The sequence below is a fragment of the Aricia agestis genome, chromosome 15 (genome assembly GCF_905147365.1).
Source record: "Aricia agestis chromosome 15, ilAriAges1.1, whole genome shotgun sequence".
In the NCBI taxonomy this organism is placed as follows: domain Eukaryota; kingdom Metazoa; phylum Arthropoda; class Insecta; order Lepidoptera; family Lycaenidae; genus Aricia; species Aricia agestis.
Genome location: NC_056420.1, coordinates 7,143,824 through 7,156,972, shown reverse-complemented (window position 1 = coordinate 7,156,972; position 13,149 = coordinate 7,143,824). Strand labels below are relative to the sequence as shown.

At 36.8% G+C, this 13,149-nt stretch overlaps 1 protein-coding gene and 1 long non-coding RNA gene across 5 annotated transcripts in view; one reads left to right on the top strand and one right to left on the bottom strand.

Moving 5' to 3' along the window:
* Positions 1–2,750: 2,750 nt before the first annotated feature.
* LOC121734057 lies at positions 2,751–3,027 on the top strand. The gene is made up of 2 exons (XR_006036653.1): positions 2,751–2,854; positions 2,897–3,027. It is a non-coding gene; the product is annotated as an uncharacterized LOC121734057 (long non-coding RNA).
* An 896-nt stretch (positions 3,028–3,923) lies between these two features.
* LOC121734055 (RNA polymerase II elongation factor ELL) overlaps positions 3,924–13,149 on the bottom strand; it is a 63,061-nt gene continuing 53,835 nt past the window's right edge. Inside the window, exons 8-15 of one of the 4 annotated variants that reach the window (XM_042124460.1) lie at positions 12,038–12,258; positions 10,923–11,036; positions 10,068–10,187; positions 9,301–9,391; positions 8,535–8,706; positions 5,874–6,011; positions 4,881–4,916; positions 3,924–4,470 (exon numbers count right to left, since the gene is read on the bottom strand). In XM_042124460.1, coding sequence (XP_041980394.1) covers positions 4,411–4,470; positions 4,881–4,916; positions 5,874–6,011; positions 8,535–8,706; positions 9,301–9,391; positions 10,068–10,187; positions 10,923–11,036; positions 12,038–12,258 — 952 coding nt within the window. In that variant the 3' untranslated portion in view covers positions 3,924–4,410. The remainder of the gene's footprint in view (positions 4,471–4,880; positions 4,917–5,873; positions 6,012–8,534; positions 8,707–9,300; positions 9,392–10,067; positions 10,188–10,922; positions 11,037–12,037; positions 12,259–13,149) is intronic. The other 3 variants (XM_042124461.1, XM_042124463.1, XM_042124464.1) reach the window with 3 other exon arrangements.

The window sequence follows — 13,149 nt, the reverse complement described above, 5'->3', positions numbered from 1 at the left end:
TGTGGACAAACTGCATCCCCGTCGACCGTTAAAATTACAGCGAATAAATACACTTTAAAAGTTAAATTCGAATAAATAGGGCATAGGGGAAGAAATTCCAAATTTACATCTAATATCATGACCGCATGAGTATTCCATGAGTAAACGAAACGTGAGCAAACACAGGGCGCACAAATTGACCGAATAACTTGACATTGCATTTGTTACGTACATAAAACAATTGACTTGGACGCAGGGGCGGTTTCAGTTTTTTTTTAAATACTTGTAGGTTTTAACTTATTTTTGTTCAGCTTAAACTAGAGCCGCCACTGCTTTCGCGAAAGAAGACAATAATTGACAAAACTAAAACGGGAGGTTTTCGAAACCTCAATATAAACGCTATATACATAAATATATTATCAATACGTACATGTAACGATGATAATTATATATATTTTGAAATAATTTTTAATGTGACACTTTAGGATTAAGGACAGTTCTAGAGTACTGTTTGTTTTGAAATTGGAATCACAATTGTTTTTTTTTTAATATTATCAAAAGATAAATAGATCGATTTATAGTTGCCACACCGAATCAAATAAATAAAAGTCTTGATTGTATCAACTTAGCAAGTTAAAAATTAAGATCAAATATAATTTCTTAAATTCATTTCCTAAATTTATTCTCAATTTTTGAGTAAATAATAAATTAAAAATGTGATTACAATTTCATAACTAATCAGCATGCACTAAAAGAATTTCGATAAGAAAATTTGCATCTTTGAGAGTCAAATCAGAATTACTTAACACTAAATCATTTTAAATATGGACGTTAGTATTAGGACAAAATATGAAAGACGGCATTCCATACAAACCGAGCCTTGGACTTTCGAATCGAGATGTAAATAAAACCGATTTCACAAACTTTATAATTAAATAAATCATATTTATTTCATAGTGGACTTTAACGAAATAACGACCGAATACTAATACGGTAACAAAATGGCCCCCCTACATTACAACCCGCCACTGTACCTGGCAAAATGACGAGCGAGTCAAATTAGGGCCAAGGGAACTTAGACAACTTGTATTTGATGACAATCCCAGTAAAGTTACTCACATGTTGCTGTCCACATTATTAATGCAAGTTGTCCAAGTACTTTCAGAGAAGTTGATTCTTAGGCAGATCGCGCACCTACGTTATTCGGTTGCGTTATGTCAAATCACAGCTGACCTCCATTATACAAGTACGCTGGACTTATGATACGCTTTGAAATGACAGCTATTTTTTGTGCCTATTTGAAGCGGAATCCTCGCCCCCAATGCGGGGGAAGAGTAAATCTGACGTAAAAATGACGTTTGAAAGCCGCCATATTGGCGCTGATAGCAGTAGTGAGAGTACTTGGAACTAATAATAGCGATGACAACTGTTGTTATTGGTTGTGGTTACGTCAAATTTAGTTCTCTTCCCCCGCATTAGGGGCCGCTTCAAATAGGCACAAAAAGCAGGTGGGTTTCATAAGTCCAGCGTACTTGTATAATGGAGGTCAGTGTGTCAAACCCAGCCGACATTTGATGACTTAAATTGAATTGACTTAATCCGACCAAATGACGTAGGTCCGTCCCGTCAACTGTCTATGAATCATCTCCTCCGATGGTACCTAGTTTATATAACGTTTAGTATTCAGCCGTACGTCTCAAAGCTCGGATGTAGACTAAAAACATCTACATTTTATTGTTGAATCTGGAGGGTAGTTTGAAAAGGACCGGTAACCTTATCCTAATGGATGTTTCAACTGGCCGGTTCTCGCTAACTTTCGTGACGCATTAAAAACTAATTAAATACGAAACGGGCGGCTAACATTGGAACAATTGCATCTAATGGCGTTTCTAAAACAGCAAAAAGTTATCAAAAAACAGTCAAAAAATAAAATTTGCCCGTGTTAAGGTTTTTTTAAAATGAAGGGTACATAATTTATTGTTAATATTTGATATAATTGTTGTATTTTTCATTGTTATAAACATTGGTTTATTTTATAAATAAATTACGATTTAACTTAAAATAATAAAAGCTATGTATTTCGTTGCCCTTAGTCACAGCTCTCCCAATGTATGTGCCACCCATTTTAATATAATTTGGTAAAGAGATAGCAAACGCGCCGTAGCCATATCATAAAAGTAACGTCATAATAGGATGATACGTCGTTTAGAATAATTTGAAAGCAATTTAAAAAATAACTTTTATTACATAATGTTGCCTGTTATGATTTTGTAAATGCCCCAACAGCAATCAATGTAATTTTTAACAGAACTTAAAAAAAATTAAAATAGACGTTTAAGCAAGAAACAAAATACCTTTTTGTGTAAGTAAACATCACAAACCATTATGCGTTACCCTGGTGATAAAATATTAATTTGTGACAATTTCAGCCTTAGAAAGCTGGTTACGACGCGTTTTAAAATATTGGACTCTCAACAAAACACTAACCGACACCATTGATATAGGAAAATGGCTAAGACGAAAGATAGACACTAAAGAAACTTTGTACAGAACTCATCAAAGGACAAATAAAACTACTTAAAAACCCTAAAATTAAGTGCCTCTTAAGTGGAGTTTAATATATCCATGAGTCGGTTAGAACACTAGACATAATTTAACAAGAACATGATAACTATATACATGCCCGGCAAGAAATAATGACGTTTTGGATGGATTAAAGCGAAAAGGGGATAGTTAAAAAGCTGCTTATTGATTCGAGATCTATTTAGAACGAATTGACTCATAATTGCCTAAGACTTTATCAGTAATACACAAACAGCGCAGAAGGTCAGCCTCATTATAAATTTAAATGAGCAACATTTTTGGTATAATTTGTGTTCGACCGAGTTAAATCAAATTGAGATCTCATAATATGAAGATGACTTTCTGTCTACTGTTTTGCTAGCGAATATATGAAATTATACCTCAAACGGGATAGTTGCACTCATTAAAATTAACACTCTTTTGGACAATATAACAGACGGCAATAATTAGTTTTGTTGAATAAAACGTGGACGAAAAAATTCATACTATCGGACTACTGTGTACTGTCAGTGAAATTTTTTCACAGGCAGATAGCACCATCGTTTTTTGGTCGTGTTATGTAAAGTTAATGTTAGCAATCTTTCTTGGCTTAACGTAACTCAACCAATTTACGTAGGTCACCATAAGCCTATGAAATATTACTCTGATCGTACTGATTTGTTATTAAAATATATTCAGTTATTTACATTATAAATATCAACCGAAACGCATTTCAATCTATTTGCTTTTCGCGATCGTCGAGTATAATTCTTGCAAGTTGCATTCAATTTATTTATATTTAGCTGTACATTCGGCAACCTTATACAGTGTGTAACAAAAATAAGTGATAATACTTTAGGGTGTGTACGAGTTCCTTGTAGAGAGTTCACGGTGAAAGTAGCAGCGCTGAAAGACGAATTTATTTTTTTCACTTTTGTATGGGCAAGGGCCCGAGCGTCACGAGTTTCCCCATACAAAAGTGAAAAAAATGTTTGGTCTTTCGGCGCTGCTACTTTCACAGTGAACTCTCTACAAGGAACACGTACACACCCTAAAGTATTATCACTTATTTTTGTTACACCCTGTATAAATATCCGCATTTCCGCATCTTCTGACACACAAAGAGGTTAATTATTTATGGAACCTGTGATGCCATCTAAATACATATAAAGATATGTTGCAAAAAATATACGAAACATCAGCAAATAACAACACACTGTGGTATAATTTCTATGGGATTTCCTATAGGTATGATACCACGGTACGCATAGTACGTCACGTTATATACGAAAAGTCTGAAAATACGTTATATAATTAGCTAAATCTTCGTATAAAATTTCATATGGGCCCTCATATCCGGTGACGAAGATAACTTTTTAAAAAAATTAATGGAAGAACTTTTAACTTAAAGTATTCGCCGCGATAACTAACAACATGTCAACAACGACTATAGCGCCACGCGTATCTACAATTTCGCGTTCCGATAAGGCAGCATCAATAGGAATCTTTCAACGAAAACATCTTAACGACAAAGTGAACTCGTACATTTTGCCACTCACACTACTGCATCGCATGTGTGAGTGTCAAAAGTGTCGATACACGTTACATATAAATACACACATTTACAATACTGCAATTTTGGCTTGCGCCTCGCCGGAGACGCGTGCGGGCGACACCGTTGGTCCGTGCGGTTGCGGTTGATACGCAGTGCGGTTGCGACGCCGTGCGGTTGACACGCCATGCGGTTGGTACGCCGTGCGGTTGGTACGCCGTGCGGTTGACACGCCGTGCGGTTGGTACGCCGTGCGATTGCGGTTGCGGGTGTTACCGGTACTAGAGGCAGCGGGCGGGCGGCGCGCATCGCGAGTGTCAGTACGCCTGCGTCGTGCTGGCCGCCGACACTCGCTCCGGTTTCAGGTTGCGCTGTAACTTTAGAGAAAAACAAATATATTCATTGGATGCCTCTCTTATTGGTTCATGCATGCACTGTAGAAAAAGTTTCTCACTACTGAATACTGCATAAAGTGACATATTTTCTTTGGAAAGGAAATATGTCAGTTTGTCATGTTATAACCTATAAGTTTCTATTCTTTTACATTTCTAATAAGCTCCATGGTAAGCTTAGCATGTAGCTTAGCAGGTAATTTTTCCACATTGCCACCGTTTTCAAAAAGAGTACCGGTTCTTTATGTTAACATAGTTCTTAAAATTAACTTTTTAGTCTATTCTCATAATATGAAATGTCTAAATTTTAACTCCAACATATGTACGCGTGATTAATTATGCTGTCCTCTTAAGGCTACTTTAGCAATTTTAAGAACCACATTATAAAAACTTACTGGCATATTTTTGTAATCCTTTAACCGGGTTCCAGACTTGAAATAAGAAAAAAAAAAAGATTTTTTTACAATATCATATTCGCAAGTTACAAAGTTTAAGTTTTCATCCTCAAAGTCATGGCCACGATGAGACTGTCAATGACATTAAACGTTATCGTCACAAGTGGCGTGAGATTGATAAGATGTGACGTCACGTTTCACCATTATCGTCAACCACACATAGCTCTTACTAATAAATATATTTACTTTATCTGTCATATTGCGACTTTTTAAATGTGCCAAACTAAAACAACAGATCTTGTATAGTTTTTCGCTGTGCAAGTTCTCTTCTCTATACGGGATGTAACAAAACTAAGTGATGATACTTTGTGTGTGTATGTGTCCCTTTTACAATGTTCACTGGGAAAGTATCTGCCCCCTTAGACAAGTATTTTTATATTTTTCGTTTTTCCAAGTATTTTTCGTTATAAACGATGACGAAATTAGTTATCAAAATGTTTGACATAAGTCATCGCTTAATGACATTTCGCTTTCGAAGACTAATGTCAAATCCCATACATTTTGTTAACGAATTTCGTCATCGTTTTTAACGAAAGGGACTTTGGCTACAGCCCCAGTGCTGTAAGAGTTACTTTTGACTTCTATGTTTCTGTGAGAAATGTCCTAACATCTTTGCCCATAAAAACTCTTTCAGCGTTTTCATATGAACAACTAAGCAAACTATGTAACATCACTAATAGTCGGTTGTGTCATATGGACTAGATATTCATATGACACCACCGGTGGTGAAGTGGAACGATCGCATTTTATTTGAATTTTTGGCGGCGAGGTTCCGGTGTCGGCGGCGATGGACAGACGGCCATAGGGCATCGCAAAGACCTGCCGCCCGGGGCCACGCAATGGGGAAGGCCGCCATTGCCTACGTAACTGGCCCACTTGTGACGGCCACAGTCACCTCCACCTACGCCGGTCACCGTCATCATCACTACTCACCAACTGGTCGTATTGGTGCACCATCTGCTTGATGTGGTTGAGCTTGCGGTGCAGGTAGTTGACGCGCCGCCTCTCGCGCTGGTACGCGGCGTCGTTGCGGGTCCGCTGGTACTCCTCGACTATGCGCTGCTCTATACTCTGTGGATAACATAAAAATATTATTGGAACGAAGTTCCTTATCGCGTGTTGCGAAAGGGGCTAGACGGAAAAAGTTGTAACGACACTTTTTGACCGACATCGACACTTTTTGCCACAGACATAGATCAAGATAAGATACCATATTTTTCGCATATTTCGCGGGACATGCGGTATCTATCTTGATCTATGTCTGTGCTTTTTACTATAGTTGTTTCTCTGTCGCTCTCCTTCTCTCTGATAGAAAGCAAGCCAGTTATGTTTTTTATAACTTCATTCCCTGCGGGTGTCCCTTGACACCTCTCAAGTTTTATTATTGGCCCACTGTGTCCCACTGCTGGGCAAAAGCCTCCCCCCTTTTATACTATGGTAATTATCATTTAAAAAAAAATTCTGCTTGTTTTGATAAGTGGATTTCAGGTAAAGAAAACTGATGTTTGAATAATACTTTAAAACGTGATCACACGTATTATACTAATACATATACATAAGACATACACGATAATGATTATAATTGCAAATCTACATCAATTATATTTATTATTTATATACAATGTCGTAAGCGGAACCATCTAATACTTTGGACGCGTAACGTGGATTATGATTATTATTTATTTGGGGGTTTTACCTTAATGCAAATTACGATTACACCATTTTTTTGTTTATAAAAGCAGTACTTTCATTAAAAAAAAAGCAGACACTTTAGTGTCTTCCCGGTGAACCTGTACTTTTACTCTTTGCATCCTTCTTTTAAAATGCATTTGACATCTACGTCAATAATCTAAAAATACAATACAACCTGTATTGTATTTTTCAACCTGTATTGTATTGTCCACATTCGATTAAGGCTTCGAAAATACTGTACCGATTTTGACAAAAATACACAGACATAGACTAGACAACAAAGAAAGACGTAGGCTTTTTCTTATCGTAAAAAACATACGATTTCTGCGAGATAAGCGAAAAAGTGAGTAGCATCTAGTAAATTATAAAGATACAAAATAATCTATTAACATTTATAAAGACGTAATTAGAACGAATTCCTGTGAAGTGTGACGCATTGGTCGCCTTTCAGAGAAATCGCTTGGCCTTGCGCGCCCAGCTAACCTTGCAATAAGATCACCTTGTTTCAATAACTTATCGCAAAAACCTGATTCGCACGTGAATATTGCTTATGATAGTACCGATAGATAGAAACAAATTAAATTGAACATCTAAATGATATTATACTTTAAATACGTCCTTAATAATATCTGCCTAAAGTTACATAAGGTGAAGTTACTCTTTCTTCCTTACCTCGAAATCACGTAACCAGCCAATAAACATATTTGATAATGGCCTTTTTACATATTTGATAATGGCTACGATTTATACCGCCAAATGTGCGGCCATAGCTCGTAAACAACTTCACACAATGTTGCTAAACATCACCAAAAAAATAAAAGCATTATAAATATTACCTTGGCGTTTATTTTACAAAGTCAAAAATATGTTTATGACCTTCAAATTGTCATCTATCCCTTAACACATTTTGACATTGACTATTTAGACGAACCATATTGATTTCTGGGCGGAGTCTATGCTTGTTATACAATAAGAGTTTTATGGTCGTGCTTATTTGCATGTGAACTAAAAAAATAACTTCGTAACAGACAATTTGCATACACTAATGGCGTAACGCCTCCGCGTATCGATGCGAAATAAAAATGAGGATATAGAACTCTTGTGTGATTCGTTTATGACGAAAATTCAATATTATCGTTGTTACTTTTTTGGATTAATGCAACAATTTATAAGCTACCTACTAACCTAAATTGACGTAAATATTTTAACAGTAACACAATATTATGTATTTGCACTGATTATAAAAGAAACACTATCAACAACGACTTTGTGCATGTCATTTGAGTTTTCTGACGCCATTTGATTAACCACAATCCGCTAACGAGTAAGCTTGAAGTACTACAAACAATATTTTACACATCTCAAAGAATCATTCTAATGTTTATAATCAAAATAACGAGATTTCAAAATATCAATCTTGACTTTCTATATCAAGTTTTGTGCCTCGATTTGCCATTTGGTTTGAATTATTGCGGAGGCAGAATCATGCGTACTCTACAAAGGGGTACATTTGTACCATCGAGGAAGTTGATTCCTATGCATTTGACAGACCAAATTTATTTGGTCGAATATTGCAATTCAATGTTAATTGTGATTTGTCAGCTGGGTTTGACGTAACGCAACCAAACTACTTAGGTCCCCGATTTCCATAGGAATCAACTTCTCTGATAGTACTTTGTATCAGCTAATTTCAAACTACGCCATCAAATAGATAATAATTATTTGCACTAACGTCTAACGATCATCTAGTACGTCTTGTGCTAAGATCGACATTGTATCTTTTGTTGGCAGGAACATACACGAAATTTAATATTTAGTGGGGCATTATATTATTACACAGACGGACTATACAGGGATATTTCAGGGAGCATATAATAATATCAGTGGCGGATTAACACTCACCCGATGCTGCGGCGACTTGGGCTCCGCGCGTTTGAGCTGCTGCTCGAGGCGCGTGAACAACTGGGCAACCTCGGCAACACGAGCATATTTCGCCTGGTATTCGGTGTAAAGCTGAGCGAACTCATTCTTGTAAGCGCGCCGCGTGCTGCTGCTTGTTATTGGCGGGTATTGCCTGGAAATGTTTAATAAAATAGTTAATAAAGAAAAACATGCGCGAAGTTCACACTATAGATATATTAAATGCTTGAATATGCCATGATAGATGATCCATGCGTCGGATGGGCATGTAAAAAGTCGGTCCTGCGCCTGATCTCTCGCCGGCCGTGTCGGTCTTCCGTCCCACTGGGTTATGCGAGTAAAGGAATAGAGAGTGCTCTTGTGTACTTCGGCTCCAAATTACTCCTGGGTAAATGGCCAGGTTTTAATGAAACCGGCCACCGTCACCGAAACCGGTGTGGGAGTTATTATTATTAGATTAAATGTCAATCATTTTCTACGTCGCTATAATTCTCTCTTCGAATCGCTAGCGCCAAACTATTTAAGTGTGGAATAAAATATCGGAGGTAATTTGAGTTTTCACAGTTTGATAGATCTTCGTGGCTTATTTTGACAACAAATGGCTTGTGTTTAAACTTTAAAGTTAAGCACCATCGTCGTTACAACCTCGTTTACATGATACCTTATTGTAGTTATCTAAACTTTAAATCGCAGATTCGCTGGCCTATTTGATAGCTGAAAAAAAAAGTTAAAACTTATAACTAATTACCTTTCAAAGTCTTCTAATTCAGTCATATTCTCATCGGGGACAGACGTTAACGCTGTATTTTCTAATGGTTCTGTATTTGTAATATCTTTGACTGAAATGTAAAAACAAACCAATTAATTCATCGCTTGTCAACGAACAAACATGATTAATAAGTTTTTAAAGTGAAAACTTCCTTGGCTTCATTTTTTTTCTAAGGCAGGTGGGAAAAACTGACAATAAAATCTAACAACTGTAGGTATATCAATCGAAATTGAGTTAGAAAGTGTCTTTCCAAGTTTTCACTGCTGTTGTATATGAATCCGACTACAGCTGAATATTTCTCGTGTGTATGTATATTTCTCTGGTACGCTCTAGAGCGGTATTTCTCAAAGTGGGGTACGCGAATGTTCGCCATTCGACGGCAGGGGGTTCGCGACAAGATTTACGTAATGGTGGCTTGATATCTGGCAGGCACGCGCGGCACTCGTTTGGCACTTTATGTGTTTTCATTAGTAAGGGGTTCGCTGTCATCTGGAAATTCTAACAGGGGTTCGTGGAGCCGAAAGTTTGAGAAACCCTGCTCTAGAGTCTAGTGTAACTGAGATATTTCATGATTATTACTTAACTTAATATATTGTCAATTTCCGATATAAGGCTCATAGAGTTTTAGACCAAAGCTGCATTCATGAAAGTTAAGTAATATTCATTGAATGCTTTTGAGTGCAGCCTTTAGCCTTACATTCGTTTATTATAATTTAATAAATAGTTATATTATATTATTATCTTACCTGGAATTGTATTTTGTTCTACCGGGGGACTATTACTACTAAAACCGTTCGCCTTAACTGGACTGCGGCAGAGATCTTTGACCGTTGTGAAGGTGAGAGTGTATCCATTGTCTTTTTTAGCTGGAACAGATAAAGTTTGCCTTTAGAACAACTCTGGGATTGCTAGTCGAAAGTTATAATTAACTAGAAAGGGCCGGGCCACAACACTGCGTTGCGGCGTCGTATGGCAAAAACAACATCGCACACAAATGAGAGGCGATGTCGCAACGAATAAAATGACTTCACGGTGCGCACTGTATAAAAAAAGCAATGTAATTACGAAAATTACAAATGTATTTTAATTTACATAATCAATGAGAAAAGTGTCAAGTTTTCGTTGCTTTTTTGGACTTTGGAGAGAAATTGGTGCAAGCTATTGAAATTAAATCCTGAAGATGTTCATCAGTAAATCGAGACTGGAGACCTAAATTTATTTTTAACGAAGTTCATCTTCGAACATGCTTGGTCCGCACACAATAGGTCGGCGGTCCGGATGCGGACCGCGGTCCGCCATTAGGTGACCCTGGCTATAGGCGATTAGGAGGAATAGTAGAGATTTCACGGACTATACTTATATTTTAATCGTTTCACGGGTTGAAGCGTGAGGAGGTAACAGACAGACAGACACACTTTCGCATTTATATTACTTATTACATATTTGATATTAGTAATGATTCTTCACCAGCATATTTGAAAGCCCCAGTGGTATGACATCATTAAACAGTGTGGTATTTATTTGGACTGGGCCCCTCAAAACTATTGCTACGGGCGCCTCATAGGTCTAATTACGCCACTGTAGTATTTAAGAGGTATTACCTGCGGGCTCGGGAACGGGGTTTTTCGCTTTAACCTCCTCCGCGGGAAGAGACGCCAGCGGGCGGCAGTAGCTACTCAACATCAGGTGTGCGGTTTGCTCGTCACCAACTTTGTCTGAAATCAAAATTGCGGATATTTAATACAAGATTGTTAACAAATATAACTACTAAAAAAATGTCTATAATTAATATATAAGACTAGTTCAGCAAAATTGTGATTTTTATATTTTGTAATATGTTTTACTTTGAAGTAAAATTCATTCATGGGTTTTTAAGAATTACGAGTGTTAAAGGCAAAAATCCTTGCATTCTTCTCAAGGCCCAATTACCACAAGTCATTGCTAACCAGCCTGGTTAAACCAGGTGTCTAAATATAGTTTACATTTATTTTCATTTATTCAAAGGATTTTAGTAGAAATCTGAGAGAGAAGATGTGACTGTCACATTTTCCCACTAACATTCCATCTACCTCACATATTATTATTAATTTTTCTTTTCGTTGAGAAATATACTTTTGAGGATAGCGCAGCATGAGTTAAATTCCTTTGCCCTCGCTACATGTATTAAATATGAGGCCGGAAAATATACTAAGTAATGAATTGAAATAGAGCGCAATTTTTATAAGCGTTGTTTACTAACAATTAAAAAATTACAATTTTAAATTAGTTCGTGTGATACCAGGCATGTGTGCTAGTTTTTATTCTGTTATGTGTCACATATTTCTTCTATAACGCAACGTCATTTGCCTTAAGAGTTCTCGAATGTTCTAGAAACAATGTTGACTTATAATATCATTGACAGCTGGGATTTTTTTTCGAATTCCAACAAGAACTGACCAATAGGAGGTACAATTCGTTTTTGGAGCGAACACATGAGATCAAGACAAGCCAATAGCGTTTGCCTAATTTGAACAACCGTCGTGGTCAATGAATACTCTCAACTCGACCACGACGCTCAATATTTTAGGATAAGTATTACAATATATAGTTTAGGGCTTTCAGCATTCTAATCAATCGTTTAAATATAAAAATGATAATGCCGTTTGCGATACATTTTTTTCAAGATTAAAAAAAAATGCTATCCGCATCTTAATCCGCCCCTGCCACTTCCACATACCGTTGCGATCATCCTCGTTGTCCGACGCGTGGCGCTCGCCCGACGACGTAGTAGCGTAGCCCGACGATGGCGGCGAGGGGCGGCGGTAGTGCGATATGCGCTGCTTCTTGCTCGTGGGCCCCGCGTCGTCGGGCGACGCCCTCTTGCCGGGGGACGCGCGGGGCGATAAGGAGTTGGCGCTGTCACTGCTGACCGGCGGAGTAAGGTTTTGAGGTTTCCGCCTGGGAATTAAAAAAACAATTAACAAGTATAATAAGTTGTGACGGTCACACCAATGGACAATTAGAGTTTATGTTAGAAATGAGGCGCAGACTTATCTTAAAGCTATCTGGCAGTTAGGTAGTTTCCTTTGTCTTTTAATTCTGTAATTACTAACAGGGGCTTTTAATGATATAATTACTAACAGGGGGAGCTCTGTATCGATAGGTCACTAATTTAAAACATCATTTGGATGTAAGGAACCTAAAAAACCCTCATTGAAGACTGAAGTGATCCTTGCTGTAACCACAATTTTAAAAAAACTTGGGATACTGTTTAAGAAATAGAAATTATAATATTTACGCTATTGAAAAGCTGTGCGCTAGTAAAAACTTGATAAAGACTGCAGCATTACTAAAAATAATTTGATTACCGGGGTGTTATAACAGAATATGTCCTAAAGTGTATGTATCGTAAATATCTAAGCAATATGTGTCTAAACTAAATAAATTGAACATATCAGACAAGTAGTATTACAAAAAGTATAATAAAAAACTTGTTTACAGTACAATATAATAATACATTGTATAAGGTGATTACTGTTTAGTATAGGTACACTATACAAATACACGTAAAGGAAAATGTATATAACTCCATAAAATAACATGTTGTACGTCTGTGTGTAGTATTATCTCCAACGTTGCTACTGTATTGAGCGTGTTTACATAATTTTAATATAAATAACAAGAATGCCCTTGAAAACATATTTATTCAAATATTATATTTGCCGATGAGAAAAATATAAGCCGCTCACCGTGCCGAATGTTAACTTATAAATATTAAATTTTATATGAATCATATGAAACCGAAATGTAATAAATAATTTTCTTCTGAAAAAATTAAATTGTAACATT